At 41.8% G+C, this 15,163-nt stretch overlaps 2 protein-coding genes and 1 long non-coding RNA gene across 10 annotated transcripts in view; 1 reads left to right on the forward strand and 2 right to left on the reverse strand.

Moving 5' to 3' along the window:
- The window catches only part of IPO8 (importin 8), a 47,682-nt gene extending 45,131 nt beyond the window's left edge, over positions 1-2,551 (reverse strand). For both annotated transcript variants that reach the window (XM_054631828.2, XM_077178286.1), the window contains exon 1: positions 2,355-2,551. In XM_054631828.2, the coding sequence (XP_054487803.1) occupies positions 2,355-2,438 (84 nt within the window). In that variant the 5' untranslated portion in view covers positions 2,439-2,551. The remainder of the gene's footprint in view (positions 1-2,354) is intronic.
- A 90-nt stretch (positions 2,552-2,641) lies between these two features.
- On the forward strand, positions 2,642-4,711 carry LOC143694092 (uncharacterized). The gene is made up of 2 exons (XR_013182297.1): positions 2,642-2,762; positions 2,870-4,711. It is a non-coding gene; the product is annotated as an uncharacterized LOC143694092 (long non-coding RNA).
- Positions 4,712-9,233: 4,522 nt separating this feature from the next.
- The window catches only part of CAPRIN2 (caprin family member 2), a 33,271-nt gene continuing 27,341 nt past the window's right edge, over positions 9,234-15,163 (reverse strand). For 5 of the 7 annotated variants that reach the window (XM_054631242.2, XM_077178291.1, XM_077178290.1 and 2 more), the window contains 4 exons: positions 13,745-13,930; positions 12,378-12,478; positions 11,607-11,673; positions 9,234-10,151 (listed from right to left, as the gene is read on the reverse strand). In XM_054631242.2, the coding sequence (XP_054487217.2) occupies positions 9,583-10,151; positions 11,607-11,673; positions 12,378-12,478; positions 13,745-13,930 (923 nt within the window). In that variant the 3' untranslated portion in view covers positions 9,234-9,582. The remainder of the gene's footprint in view (positions 10,152-11,606; positions 11,674-12,377; positions 12,479-13,744; positions 13,931-15,163) is intronic. The other 2 variants (XM_077178288.1, XM_077178289.1) reach the window with 2 other exon arrangements.

Below are 15,163 nucleotides of genomic sequence, written 5' to 3' on the forward strand. Positions count from 1 at the left end.
ACCAACACTTGTTTCTAGCTGCAAGAGGAAGAAAATTCACAAGCAGCCTTCTAATAGATATAAAAAAGGACAAAAAAAAAAAAAAGGAATCCTGATTCCATTTCTGAATGAAGTTAGGCGATAATCCAGGAGGCAGACAGCAAGTTCAATGATTTGGGTGTATCTTTATACAGGAGCAGGAAAGTACAGAGGGGAAAGAAGCATTTTCAAACATGTTGGGACTTCTTACACATAGAAAAGCTTTCATTCATGTAAACCCTCTATTCCCCATGCTCTACACTGTAAGCAAACTGGAATCAGGACTATTAGGCTATTGCTCTAAAGGAGCAATAAATTGTTCTGGTACAGCACTGGGGTGCCTGCAGACAGGCACTGTCCTGGTGCACTAGCAGGATTTGCAGTGTCTGGGAAGCTCATGGCACTACCTGGACTCAAAGCTGAATGCCAGTGTACGCTGCAGATGAGCCAACACAGGCAAATTTTACCTCAGCACCCCTGAAGCTGTCTCAAGAGCAGCACCCCTGCAACTATGACACAGAACAAAGGTGACTCCTGTGCTGTTCAGCCAAGGGCTCCAGCACCACTTATAGACAGAGAATTTTCTGTTTGCTTGGTGGATTGGTCCCTTTGCTAGAACAGCACCTGGACTGCAGCCCTTGCAGGAACACAGGGACATGTCAACACTGCCATCAGATACGCGGGAGGGGAGTCTGACACGTTGCTTTGAAGCCTTGCTTCAAAAGCACTAAAAAGCTTCAAGATGTCAAAGTCCCACTTGAGCAACATTGCTCGGGAGCATTTTTGTTCCTCTCATCCAGAGTCACGTCAAACCCAGCACTGCATCAGCACATTATGTCACATACGTCATGCTTCACCTAGTAACAGGAAGCCTGCACAAAAATAAGAATGTCTTAATCCCAGGATTCATTCTTCATAATAGTTAGAAAAAAGAAAATGCATCAAGTATTTTAAAAGAAAATTCTACATCTCAACCTGTTTTCAGCGAGTCTGCTTGCACTCTTGAATCTAAAACCTGTGTCTTTCATGAGAACTGCACTATCCATCACTTAAACTTAGAACCTTTTACAGCTGTCAGCCTTAAAATGCTTTCAAGACTGTTCCTGAGCTTCCCAGTAGTTACTGGTGATGACAGCGTTAGGAGCAGCACCCAGGAACCCAGGAGCTGCCTCTTTGTTCTGAACAGAACACTGTAGCAGCAGTAGTTTGTATTGTTGTTTAGACTGCTGTGCAACAGGCTGCTTACAAATACTTGTCATTTCCCTCTCAGCCCTTAACAGTAGGGATAAAAACAGACACTGATGCATTTTTAAAGTAACTATGCCAAAAAGAGGAAAAAAGCCTTGCATCCTTATCTAAATATTCACAAGAGCATTTTCAATGTCCAGCACTTAATCCACTGATTTACTAAAGGAATTTACCAACTGCTAAAGCAAGGATTAGCTATATCTAATTCAGAAGGAGTTTTAAGTTGCCTAAATATAAAACTAAGCTGGAGGAGCAATCCTGAATAGCATAATTCCTGACAACCAATTCTCACTGACTATTTTGTTAACACAACAACACAACCAAAAAATCCCAAGTCCTCAAAGAGAATCGATCAAATATTCCATTAAAGCATAGAATTTAAAGTTTCACTAATGCTGTGCAAGGGAACTTTCTCTTTCCTCAAAGGTTCAAAGGTTGGGGTCACAGTTTCATTTAGTGCATACTGCTGCTACTCTAGGAAAAGGTTTTTCCCCCAGAGGGTGCCTGGGCACTGGAACAGGCTCCTCGGGGAAGCGATCACAGCACCAAGCCCGACAGAGTTCAAGAAGTGTTTGGACAACATTCTCAGGCTCATGGTGGGATTCTTGGGGATGGTGCCGGGCAACAGGGCCAGGAGTTGGACTCGATGATCCTGACGGGTCCCTTCCAACTCCACATATTCCGTAACTCTATGATTAACCGCAGGATGCCAGGACATCCACTGCCCACGAAACCTAAGGCTCCTTGCTCCAAGTTCCCCTTGCCGTGCGGCCGGACGGGACAGAACGCGCCCCCGAGCGTCACTGCCGCCCGTCCCGTGAGCGCCAGGGCCGCAGCAAATGTCATCCCTCCAGCGCCGAGCGGCAGCGCCCCGGCCACGCCGGGCTGCCTCACTCGGGAGCGCCTGGAGTCCCAGCACCGCGGTGACCGCCGAGCGGGGGCAGCGACCCGCCCGGCCCCGCTCCCGGCCCCGCTGAGGGCGGGCGGGCGGTCCCGGCTCCGAGCAGCGGTCGCCCCCCGCCCCTGGCGGAGGGGCCGGACGCCCCCGTGCCGCGCGTGGGGCGGGCCGCCCGCGGGTCCCCCCTCACCTGGTTGAGCTCGTTCTCGGCGGCGACGCGCAGCTTGGGGTCTATGGTGCCCTTCAGCGCCTGGATGATCCTGTTGGGATCCATCTTGGCCTTCGGCCGCCGGCAGACAGCGCTTTCCCGGGGCAGCAGGACGCGGAGGAGCCGCCGCTAGCGCCGCCGCCCCCCCGTGCCACCAGCGCGGGCCCGCGTCCCCCACCCCCCCGGCCCCTCTCCACAGCCATTCACCGGTTTGCGACAGCTGGATATCGGGAAACGGGCGCTGCTTTACGGCCGCGGCGCCGCCTTCTGGCTTCGGGAAGGGGTCGGCGAGAGGTGGCCGCCATCTTGTTGTACGGACAGGAGTGCGCCGAGAGGGCTGCAGGGGGTGGGGTCTGCGGGCCGCCGCTCCATGGGGGCCGCCATGTCGCTGTACGGAACGGCGGGGGCGGCTCCCGCCGCGCCCTGTACGGGTTATTTTTAAATTAGGATTTCAAAATCCCATTTTTCTTTCTTGATAGTTTACTCTGTTTTTCTAGGTAGCGTTTCAGCTTTCATGGCAGGCTTGGGCACTCTGTATTTGTTATCCCGCGGGACAAGAATGAAGAGTGAGAGCACGGGGACTGAAGGAGGTGATGAGGTCAGGTCCGTGGAGGAGAAGTGACACTGGTCACACTTATCCAGGTGCCACGCACAAGAACGACTGACAGCATCCAGGAAGACAGAAGTTTGCTGCAAGGAGTTTACTAAAACTCCCAGTTGGGTCACACGTCGTAATTCCTACTCTGCTTCTGAGCAGGTTTCTGTGGGATGCTCGTCCTCATCATTATGTAGATTAGTAGAACCTGAAAAGGGTTTGTATATCTTAATGCTGTTTGTGTGTGAGAGGGAGTGGGAGATGCTTGCCCCTCAGGCTGTCAGGAATATACAAACACCACCGCCAATGCTCCTGCCCCACCCTGATTCTCCACCTCTTGCCTATTATTTCCTCCCTTAAATCCTAGAACATGCTAGTGAACCAAAGGAAGATTTAAGTGCAGGTGTAAGAAAGAAGTCTGTCAAAGGTGTAACTCTCAGGTAAATAGACCAGAAAAACCTCTGACTAATGTGGTTTTGGTGAGCCAAATCCTTTGGTTACTTCTGCAGGTGATGTTTCACATAATGTATACAAACCAGAGACGTGTGATTAATTGGTTGGAAGAACAGAAAGACTATTTGCTGTGCTTAAGAGGAGTGAAACACAACAGCAATTACAAGATCATCCCATTATATAGGTGTCTTAATGATACAGTTGGACAATATGTCATTTGTTCATTGTAATTGCAGTATAAACCAAAACCTTAAAGCAGCTGGCACTATAGTGACTTACTAATAATTTTTTAAATGTCCCTCAGTAACTTTGCCTCTAATTAAAAAAGAATCCAGCTGTCACAATAAATTGCACCTACCTGGCACAGGGAGATGTGCTCTCTCTTGTGGTTTTCATCACCTTTTGAAGTGTTGCAGAACACCTGATCATTATCTTGCCTTTCACCTGGGATGCAGCTCTACAGCATCTAGCAAGAAATCTTAGGCACTTCCATTGACCTTTCCCTTTCTTCTTAAAAGCAGATGACAGTATGCTCAGTAATCATAAAATTCAAACAAAAACAATGTTAGTGTAAAAATTTAGTATATATATTATTAACTATGGTAATTCTTTGTTGCTGACCCATTTTGATTAAGGTAATGAATTGTTCAGGGGGAACTGCCCAATTAAAAAATCTTGGATTCCATATCACAGCAAATCCAAATTGCTTTAAAGGATTTGTAGTGGTGTATCTCTATTCCCTTTTCCCAAATTACCATGTTATGGACTGTTTAAGAGCAGTTCTGCTTCATTCCATTTCTGTGTATTCATCCGTGGTAGATGAGCTTAAAAGTTATTAAATTTATTTATTGAAGGACTTCTGCAGAGCTAGTGATGTAAAACATAACAATAAAGAACAGAAAATCTTTAAAGGGTATTATAACATCTTCCTAAAATGAATTTTATTGCACTTACCACTTATATTTAAAATGGCACTTTCAGTGTTGCAAGCATTGTAGTCTGCCTGTTTTCTGGATGCCCAATACTTCTTTCTGTACAACATGAACCTTCATAGATACCAGTGACTATATTAGTCCAAAAATAAGTTTAGTCATTAATTGAAATATTTTAATGTGACTTCATAAACTTCAGGATGAAAGCAACTGCTTGTAAGCAAGACCTCATATGCCTTTTTGTTAGAGCAAAGATTCTGTTAATATTTGGCGTTTCATCTACTTACAATGAATGTTTGAGTTTGGTTTTTTAAATCTGTTCTGCTACTCTGCAAATAAAAAATCTGAGGTAAAATTCAGAGATTTTTCCTGTCAGCTGCTGGTGACAGAAGATCCAATGTGAAGGGACAAATGAGATATTAAAAAACTAAAATTAAATCCAAGTTGCACCAGTATACAAGGAAGGGGAAAACAAAAAGAATGATAGTACCAGGGAGATAGGGTGATAATGCAAAGCAAAAATGTGGGGTTTTTTAAAGCTCCAAATCTTTCCAGGTGTGCTATAACAAGTTTTGTGAAGTATTTAGAACAAACAATCTTATTTTAAAACTCAGTTGTGAAACCAAGGATTTTCAAAGTAACCAGTTTGACCTGAACAAAAATTAGACCTGGTTCTTTACAGAGTTGCCATCAAGACTACTGTATTAAATTCAAGAACTTTGGGGAAAACTTGAAAAGCCTTACATCTTGCAGGTTACTTGTGATTAGTCCTTTGACTTTTGGTGGCTTTGAAATGCACTCTGGTGGGCTCTCAGCTGCACATTACACACTTTCTGTGGCATGGAACAGCCCCTCTCTTTTCATGCCAACCAAGTGCCTTTAGGACAGCACCTGTCACCTGACAGCATTCCTCTGTGTGATGTGCTACAGGCTGAAAGCAAACCACTGCTCTCAAAGCAGGCTTTATTTCATTGTAGTGAATTAATGACTAAATGATAACTAATGATCACTAGAGTGATTGGATATGTGCTTAGCATAAAGCTTTCATTCCATACCAACCACTTCTCAAACCTTACTCTAGGGCCCAAAAGCTGTAGGACGTGCCAGCTGTGGAAAAGCTGTGAACTAATAGTTTCCAACCAGATTAGTACTTCACAATATTATTTTTTCAAGTACAACACTGCCAGGAAACATTCAATCCACAAATACAAATGCCTAAGGTTTCTTGCATTCTTAACAGAATTGTTTATAAAGAATAGTTATAAACAGTATATAAAGTTTATAAACAATAGTTGGGTGAAAATTAAGTTGATCAGAGACTTGTGAACAAGTGTGTGACTAAGGTTAATTCATTTTTACCTGGTTATGGTACTGCATCTCTCTAAATATAATACACAACAGACTTTTCATATCCTTCACAAGACATTTATAGATTGAATAAAGAGCTAGCAGATAAATGTATTCCAATCCTCCAGACACAAACCCCTTGATCAGAGTTAAAATGCCAAAGCATCTCCCTCTCTGACTGGTTTGTTGGCGTAGCTGTAGGTAACAAAACAGTCAGGGAGGAAGAGGCAACCTAAACTTAACCAGCAGGACAGGGCAGTGACTTCTCTGCAGCACCACTGCAGCCTGCAGGATGGAGGTTTCCTCAGCTGCAGGAAGTCAGCCATGGCAGTGGTGGTGGGAGATTATTCATTGTCTCCCCTCACTTCCATGACCTGAGAAAAACCCCACAAAGGTCACAAGTCCGTTAGAATTTTGAAAACTTTAAGAAAGCCTTTGTCACAGTTGAACCCCCCTGAGCTGGCAGCTCAGCCCTACCCAGCCACTCCCCTGCAATGGGACAGGGAAAAGAACTGGAAAGGCCAAAGTGAGAAAGCCTGTGGGTTCAGATAAAGACAGTTTAACAGGTAAAGCAGAAACTCAAGCAAAGCCAAGACAGGAATTCATTCCCCACTTCCTATGGGCAGGCAGGTGTTCAGCCATTTCCAGGAAAGCAGGGCTCCATCACATGGAACAGTGACTTTGGATGTCAGACACCACAACTCAAATGTCCCACTCTCCTCCTTCTTCCCCCAGCTTGTATTGCTAAGCACATCATCATCATCGTGTGGGCTGGGGTATCATCCCTTGGGTCAGCTGGGATCAGCTGTCCTGGGGCCTTGACTCTGTGCAAGGCCTGCTCGGCAATAACCAAAACATCCCTGAGTTACCAACACAGTTTTGGTCACAAATCCAAATACAGCCCCATATCAGTTACTTTGATTAAAATTCATTCTCTCCCAGCCAAACCATTACACCCTCCCATTTCAGGATAGTTCCAATATTTCACTGATGTCAAGAGAAGGAAACACAGAAATTTACTCCTTATAAAAACATAATGTTTCTTACCTTAAAAGTTTATCTTCAGCAGGCTGCACGAGAGAAGCAAATCAGAGAGAATTTAGGTGGTATCCAATTTGCACAGCAGACAGCAATAGGAAATTTAGCAGAATGATGATGACCTCTTGTATGTTTTAATTAGACCCAATTATAATCCTTACATAGTGAAGGCATTTTTCCTATTGAAATGATTCAATCAATTTCATTTAACAATTACTGAGGAAAAAGAAGTGTAAATAGAACTTACACCGTCAGACAGCATTTACATGAAAACTACACAGTAAAGTATCTCCAGGTTGTGAAACTCACCTGTTAAATGCTTTGCCCAAAAGCAGAATAAAGAAATAGGTCATTGGTCTGGACATACTGACTAGACTAAAACTGTGTCAGTAGAAAATGCACTGAAATATTCTGAAGTCCTTTGAGAAGCTTTCAAAAACAATTATTATAATTATTCATTATCTAGAAGCATCATGACATATCCTTACCATAGTGCTTGTCATCATGGAAAAAATATATAACAATTTTAGGTATTTTGGGGATCAGAATAGCAATTTTCTACCAGTGGATTTTGGCCAGCTATGGGTATGGAAAAAAGGTGTTTGGCTTGGTCTTCTGTAGTGTATTTTTAAACAGTCTTAGCATTTAAGGTTCAGTTACAGCCTTTGGAGTTGCTTCTAGTCTGAAACCTTCCTTAGGACAGTACCTAGTCAGTTGTACTTACCCTCCTTTTGGTAACAGAGGTTAATAAACCTGAGCTCACAGCTGGCTAAAAACACAGTGAAAACAAACAGTTCTAGCTTAAAAAGTTGCATGTGTGAAACCTACAAGTCAATCATATTTTTTAGTTATTCTAAGGGACAAGACTTCTCCAAGTTATGTATTCTTTTCAAATAAAAATAGCAGGACAAGCCAGACATTTTATTTTAAATTATCTACTACTGTAAAGATTATTATGATTCAGGCTAAAGCCTAAAAATGGTCACTTTTTAAAAAAAACATCCATTACATAACCTATGGTCAAGGAATTGTATAATTAAATTTTCTATATCATCTTACCTGCACAATTCTGGCTGTAACTGTGTACTCCTTTTAGCTAGGAATGAAAAATGGATCTTAAGATACAGCTATGAAACTGGAACATTTACCTCTTATCAAGTTAAACTGCCACTAATTCTGTAGTGTGTGCTCTAGAAATAAGCCTCTTTGTTGCCTAAAGTCAGAACTAGCATGTTTTAAAATACCAAATACCGGCTTAATATACAATAGATAAGGCTTGACATTTTTGTACTGGTAAAAACAAGGTTTCCCAAAGCTTGTCCTACCTCAACTTCTCTCAAAATTTGCTAAACCCCTACTTGAAACATGAGCACCCTCAAAATCTGTATGAAAAAGAAAGTTGAGCTTGGAACAAGATCTTTATGCCAGTAACTTTATGAAGCCATGCCAGACTGGTTTTGGCATCTGCATGATAGCGAGGGCAAACTGAAGTTGGAAGCTGTGAAACCACTTAGCAAGAATCAGCAGCTTTACACCAGGTCTGAAGTTTGTTCAGTTAAGGTTCTTACTTTTATTTAAATAAGCAGATAGCTGCTTTCACTCTGCATAGTTCTGCTTCAGCCTTAGATATACCAGTCAGGCTTGTGCACTGACTAATTTAGTACACTCAGATCAAGTGTTTTCTACTGTTAAAACAATTTACTGAAGCTTTTGAAAGGAGAGAGAGAGAGACACTGACCTACCTTCTTACTAGTTCATATTACCATTTTAAGCATTGAAACTATTTATAGTATTTGACACAGCAGCTTAGACAAGGACATACATCATGGCTGTTCAGTTCTCAGGCCACAGGAGTGCTGAAGGCTGGTCAAAAAGCCCAAGAGCTTTACAATAGGGATTTCAGAAACACTTCCTACCATTTGTATTCAGGTTTGGTGTAAAATGCAAGCACCAGGCTTCAACTACAAATACCAAGTTCCTCTGCAGTTCTCTGAAATGAGGAAATAACCTGTATTAAAATATGATTCAAGTCTCATGCAGGGGGGAAGCCATACACATTTATGCTTCATAAAGTTGAATTTAACTTTAAAATATATTGCAGCTGAATAACAGTGTAAGCCAGCCCCTTGAGTGATGGTTTGCAGGTTTAAGAATTTCAACTACTTCACTTCTGAAAGACTGATGCTATGATGACCATACTAGGTTTTGACAGGGTAAGTATTTAAAAACAGTAGTTCTAATGAAGTATGTAGCATTACACTTGTAATTTCTTGACCTTTAGAAAGAAAAAAGGTAGCTAAATCTTGAATTCATTTGATCAAGGTAACACTCTTGAGAATGGCATTAAATAGGAACTAAAATAATCCCAGTTAAATACAAACTACCCTAAGTTATTGAAACTTGGAGACCAGTTCTATGTAATATTCATATTCACCCCACATCAGGAAAAACGTCAGTGATGTGTCTTAAAATTAAAACCACGGGCAAGATTAATACTAAAATGCATATTAACTTGTTTTATTGAGGCACAACAAGGCATTGTGAATAGCCCATACTTGAGGCAATCAATAGTGTAGTAAGCTGGACATTAATACAGTTTAGGGTAAGTGCAAACAATATACATTCACAGCTTTATTAGCAAGGCTACATCACAACTGATAAAGTGCCAAATTAGTGCTGATTCAGTACCCCAACTCCATGATTTCACCTTGCAAAACAGGACCACCATTTCCCACCAATAATGGAACCACATATCCTCTATAAAGTCAGTAATAAGTGCAAAGCTAGTCCCACCCCCCTCACCAAGGTGTTTGGAGCAGCTCTTTTGTAAACATTGCACTGGATTTTAGTCCTGATAAAGGAGGTATCCCGAAAAGGTGGAGTATTTCCAGCTACTTCCATAGATGGCTCCCCGATGCAGCCGTAGCCAGATCTGATCTCCCTGGAAGAGCTGCAGGACCGCGTGGTTACTGGCTGTCTCATGGTCAGGAGCCCCGTCATTGGCATAGGCTGACACAAGGACCTCCTCATTCTTCATGAGATTCACGTACAGAGGGACATTGACAGCCAGTTTCAGCATGTGGAAGATGAAGACATAGGTACCATTCACTGGACAGTTGAACCTCCCAAGCTGGATATCAAAAGTTTCTCCAAGGTTATTGAGCAGCAGGTCAAACACAATGGGCTGGTCCAGAGTTCCGGGGGCCAGGTTGGACGTTCGGGCGGCGGAGAAGGCGACCCTCATCTGCTGCGGCAGCGGGTACACGTGCACCGGCAGGATGGTGGCGGCCTGGCTGGTCACCGGCATGTCCACAGGCGTGATGCTGCGTGAGTCCCCCTGCCCAGAGTCCCCACTGTTAAAGGTCTCATTGTCTCGTTCTGGGCTGCTCACCTGAGAGGAGTCACTCCACCCTGCTGTTAAAAACCATTAGCAGCAGTAAGTATTGTAACAGGAGGATACCCTTAAGCCTGTGGGCATAATCTTAAGCGTACAGGCTTTGCAGCAGATTGATCTTTGAGCCAAAGCAAATTGTCAAAGGACCCCAGTGAAAACACAACTTGGAAGCTGGCTCACATTCATCACACTTGCATTGAGCAGGATGAGACATAGCTGAACTATGAACAATTACTTCTTGTACTTCCAAGTAGGAGAGGGCAGCAGGTTGTAATTGTTTTTGCCTTTTTTTGCTTTTTTGCATATGATACTTAACTTAAAAAGCATATGCTAACTTCTGAGAAGAAATAAAATCTAACTGCTGAAAACACCGACAAAGTTAGAGGCAAGTTATTTTCAAGATCCCTATTTTCACTTTATGTTACTCAACACTGTCCTTCTGCAGTTGCATTTCTCATAGACCTTGTCAACTTATGATGCTAGAATATTTAAAGTCTGACAAACCAGTGTTGCTTTTAAGTCTTCTGCACCTCACTCCCCAAAATAAAGCTGTTAATCTTGCCAAATATCCAAGTTAAAAGGGTGTAGAATGAAAACCTTATTAGAGCTGAGACATTTAGAGCAGTCACAGTCAAGCTGCAAACCATTGTTATTTTCACTGGAAAACAACACCTTAAGACAGACATTAAAATAAGTGGAGTAGCTGTGAGATCCTAATGCTAATGAGTACTTTCATCAGCTGTTAATCCACCATCATCTATTTAGTTCTCTTCTGAAATATATTCTGTCCCTCAAGCTAGGATATGACCTGTGTAATCCTAAAGCAGCTTTGACAATACACTACAATTTCTCTTTAGTCTCTAAAATAGAGATCTACAGCTACTCTTCATCTCACTTCTCACCTGTAGCACTGGAAGTCCATATTTTTCCAGCACATACAGCAGAAACAATTAATCTTGTTTCCAGCTCTTCAAAACACATGCTATTCATCCTTGGACACAACTAGCCTTATTTATTTCTTTAGGTTTTGTACTCCACTATGGAAATACAAATACCTGTATTACCAAATATATTTTCATAGAAAAAAATTATTTTACAAAGTCTCTGTGATGTGATAGCCTACCCAGAATAAGGGAGGAATACACACTTACGGGGAGACACCCAGTGCTCCTTCCCTGAACACAGGGAACTGCTGTTTTTTCCTAGCCAAGTTATTTGTGAAGTTCAATAAGGTACCATCGTGTCACAATTTTGACATGAAGACTCCAGACTAAAAATAGTGAAATTAAATCCTCTGCTGTGCAATGCTGTGGAAGAACAGCACTGAAGCTTCCAGCTAAGCTCGGTTAGCTTTCACCAAGCTTGATCTGTTAGGTAAGGGATACTGTTCTGCTTTTCACACTGTTCCCAGTAACACCCCAGCTGCAATGCCTAAGCACACACTGGACCCACTGGGGGCCTGGTGTTGGCCTTACCTCTTGAATTTGCTCGAGGACCACTACTTATCCCACCTCTTTTATAGCACTGCTGGTAATTGACATCCTGAAAGAGACGTGTTAGAAGATGGCTATAAGCAAATCTGAACTCAATTGCAGTAATACACTTTTTTCACAAGGAATTCCATCTCTAAAATACAATGACAGTTCAGAAACAAAATGCAGATAAACAGCTTTACTTATGGAAGATTCACTTTATTATAATAGCTTGTATGAAATTAAAGATCATTTTGATGCCAGTTGAAGCAAATTGGCTTCTGAACAGTTGAGATTACTGAGCAATACCCTTGAATCTCAAGTCTGTTCTAAGTCCATGAACCTGCACAGAAGACATTGACAGACTCATCTCACACCAGGAACCTTTACCTCCTTAATTTTTTTTAATTATTTTTGGGGTTTTGGCCTAGCCACATTCTCAGCCAGTCCATTTAGGAGTTGATTATTTTACATTACAGAGGCATTTCAGTGAACCAACTCTTTTAAAATAATAAACTGGGCCCATACAATATGTTATTTACCATCTGTTTGCATTTCAGAGATGCATTTCAGACTAAAATCAACCTGTCATACAGAGACGTTACCTGTCTGAAGTGACTTATTTCAGCTGCTGTCTACCATTCCACAAAAAGGTTTGTCTGTGAAACAAAACTAACCTCTATAGCTTATAAGGTCACCTGATAATTAAAAACTACCATGTTAGATTTGGCTCCTGTACAGTGGAAGGCTACTGGAAATAAAGTCAATACCTACCCTCTGAGAATATGGCATTCCAGCATAATCTCTACCAGGAAACTGTAGCTGGCCATAGTTGCCATTGGTTAGCGAAGGTGAACCTCTGTAAGCATCAAAACCTGTTCAAATAAAGTTGATTATTCAGTATCATTTACTGTTTGATTTACAATACAAGTCCAGAATTTAACTACAGATGTTTTTTGGCAATTATGTACATTAAGTTATGCAGTAACAGAGCCATTCTTAAATTTGGACTTGAATAGGAACCTTGCTACTCCTATAACAAATGCATTTCATTAGCTACTCATAACTTAGACACTATGGCTATATCAAAACTCTGTATTTAAAAGTATTAACATCAGGCCCTATCCATTGCCTGGGATACTAAAGGGATGTCAGAAAAGCTGAAAAGCTTGCTAAATCCAGCAGTGGGATTAAGAAACACTTTCTTTTCTGTTACACACACTGAGCTATTACTGGTATACATTTAGGGGCTACTATAATATTTTGTCACTTAAGCTATTTTTTAACTACCAAAGCAGAGCTGCAAATAATTTCATACCAGACACCACCAAACCCAGGACTGTTATTGAGTCAGAACTATAAAACTCATCATCTGTACATGTTCCTACAAAGGTACTGAGCAGGCTCAGCCCAACAATTGAAGCACCTATCACAGACTAAGTGCCCTTCACTTCAAAGGGGCGAAGGCCACAGCCTGCAGCTGGTTGCTACTAACAACCTTAATTTAGTAACTGCCTAAAGTCTGCTGAAACTCTCTAAAGTACTTCAGGTAGCAGCCAAAGAATAACTGCTCTGCCAAGACCAAATAAGCTTCCTCATAGAACTCTTCAGTTTGTTATTTGTCTAGAAGGGCTCTTTGCTACTGGGAGCCTCTCCCCATCCTGGTTTCTGCTGGTAATATTAAAGGGAGCAGTGCTAAGCAAAAATTACTTTATTTTGCACAAACACAGTAAGTAGTATGTGAAGAGGAAACTGGCCTGCCCAGTTTGTCAGCAAGATACCAAGAGAAAGAATTAAGTTGGTAAAAAGTTCAGAAAGAACAAATGAAATTGCTAACAGAAAAGTCCATATGAGTAATCTAATAACCTATTAGTGAAAGTTTCCATCTCCATATTCAGGCAAGCTGTGAAATTGCTCTGCCATTTGGCCTGACATCTCAAGTAGAGGGACCACAAATAAAAGGTAGAATGAACTTCCTTAAATTCTACAACAGAGGGCCCCATTCTCTGCACATTGCCCTTAAAGTCTTGTTTTGAGACATTTCACATACAGAACATGAATTTAATACTGTGTTGTGTTAAATCACATTCTACTGGCAGGACATTAGATGTTCTTTAGGATGATAGTAAATACAAACCTACCTTTGTACCCACCAGGGGGGCGATAGGAATTAGCCAGTGACCTTCCACCTCTAGCAGACCCTCTGACAGACCCACGACTGTTGAGGTAAGGCTGAGGGGGCCTGGGAATAACATTAGCCTGTGCTGGATAAAAGGCAAGGCTACCATTGCTGACAGGAACAGCTCCATCAGGTTGATAGTTCACTGCTTAAAACAGAAGGCACAGATAAGTCAAAGCTTTTTATAACTGCAGTGAGTTACCACACACAGAAGCAAGGGCAGTATTAGGACATTCAGAGACCAATTAAGCTGCTCTGAATAGTCTGTTCTTCTGTCCCTTCATTACTTCATTTAAGTGATTGGATCCTTCCCTTTGTTTTGTGTAGTGCTTGTTAAAAGCTTGCTCTAAGCGCAAGCTCCTAATGCATTCAACAGGAGCCAGTTGCACAGGTGAGAACCAGCTTGCCAGCAGCATGAAAATAGCCAATCTAGCTTAAAATCAAGTAACATTTGATTAAGAATTTCCACTGATAAACTAGGTCACCTCAGGATTGACATCCCTTGAAACAGCAAGACAAACTCCATTACACCTAGATAGTAATAAGGTAACTGTGGAAAGCAGATATTTGCATTCAATCTCTTCAATAGACATTCCTACCATATATTAGGCCCTTCAAGAAAAATGTATTCAAGAATGCTTTTCACTCACAAGGGTGAGTGGTTAGCTTTAAACACAAACCTTGCAACCATGACTTTATTTCCACAAGATCCTGCTTTATTTCAATCCAAAAAGCTTAAAATTGATCCAGAACAACAGTATAAACCTCTGTGTGAAGTGTGTGCAGAGCCATTGCACAAGGCTATTAAAAAATTATGATTTTCCACAAAAAAAACCCCAGAAGGCTTATCACCCATAGTCTCAGCGATGAAAAGGAACACTGAAGCTAAACATGCTTTCCTGATTGCTACACTTACACTGTTCTTCATGTCTCATTGACTTGACACACTCTCAGTCTGTTTCTAGTCTAAGACCTGTGACAATCACTCTGGCAGAACAACAGTTGTAAGTGACCTTGAGCCATTTCATTATATTGCCTTATAAATACAGATCCTTAGTTGCCACTTGCTTTCACCCTAAAACCTCAAGATATTTAGGGGCCAGTTTCATGTCAAATTTAGCATTAGCTATACAAACCCACCTCTTGCAATACCTGAACATCAAGTAAGTCAGGTTTGTGTTGAAGACCCCTTACTAGCTCAGTATTTCTCAGGTCAGACTGAAAACTTATCCCAGCTTTCCTACTTAGCATTCAGCAGCTCCCAGCACTGACAGCACTATTACCAGAGACAAAATTAATGGTTCCAAATAAAAGTATTTCATCATTTGCTACTATTCCAAGCAAATCATTGTTTGACTGGCAAGTATCACCACATATTTGA

The sequence above is a fragment of the Agelaius phoeniceus genome, chromosome 5, assembly GCF_051311805.1.
Source record: "Agelaius phoeniceus isolate bAgePho1 chromosome 5, bAgePho1.hap1, whole genome shotgun sequence".
NCBI classification, from domain to species: Eukaryota; Metazoa; Chordata; class Aves; order Passeriformes; family Icteridae; genus Agelaius; species Agelaius phoeniceus.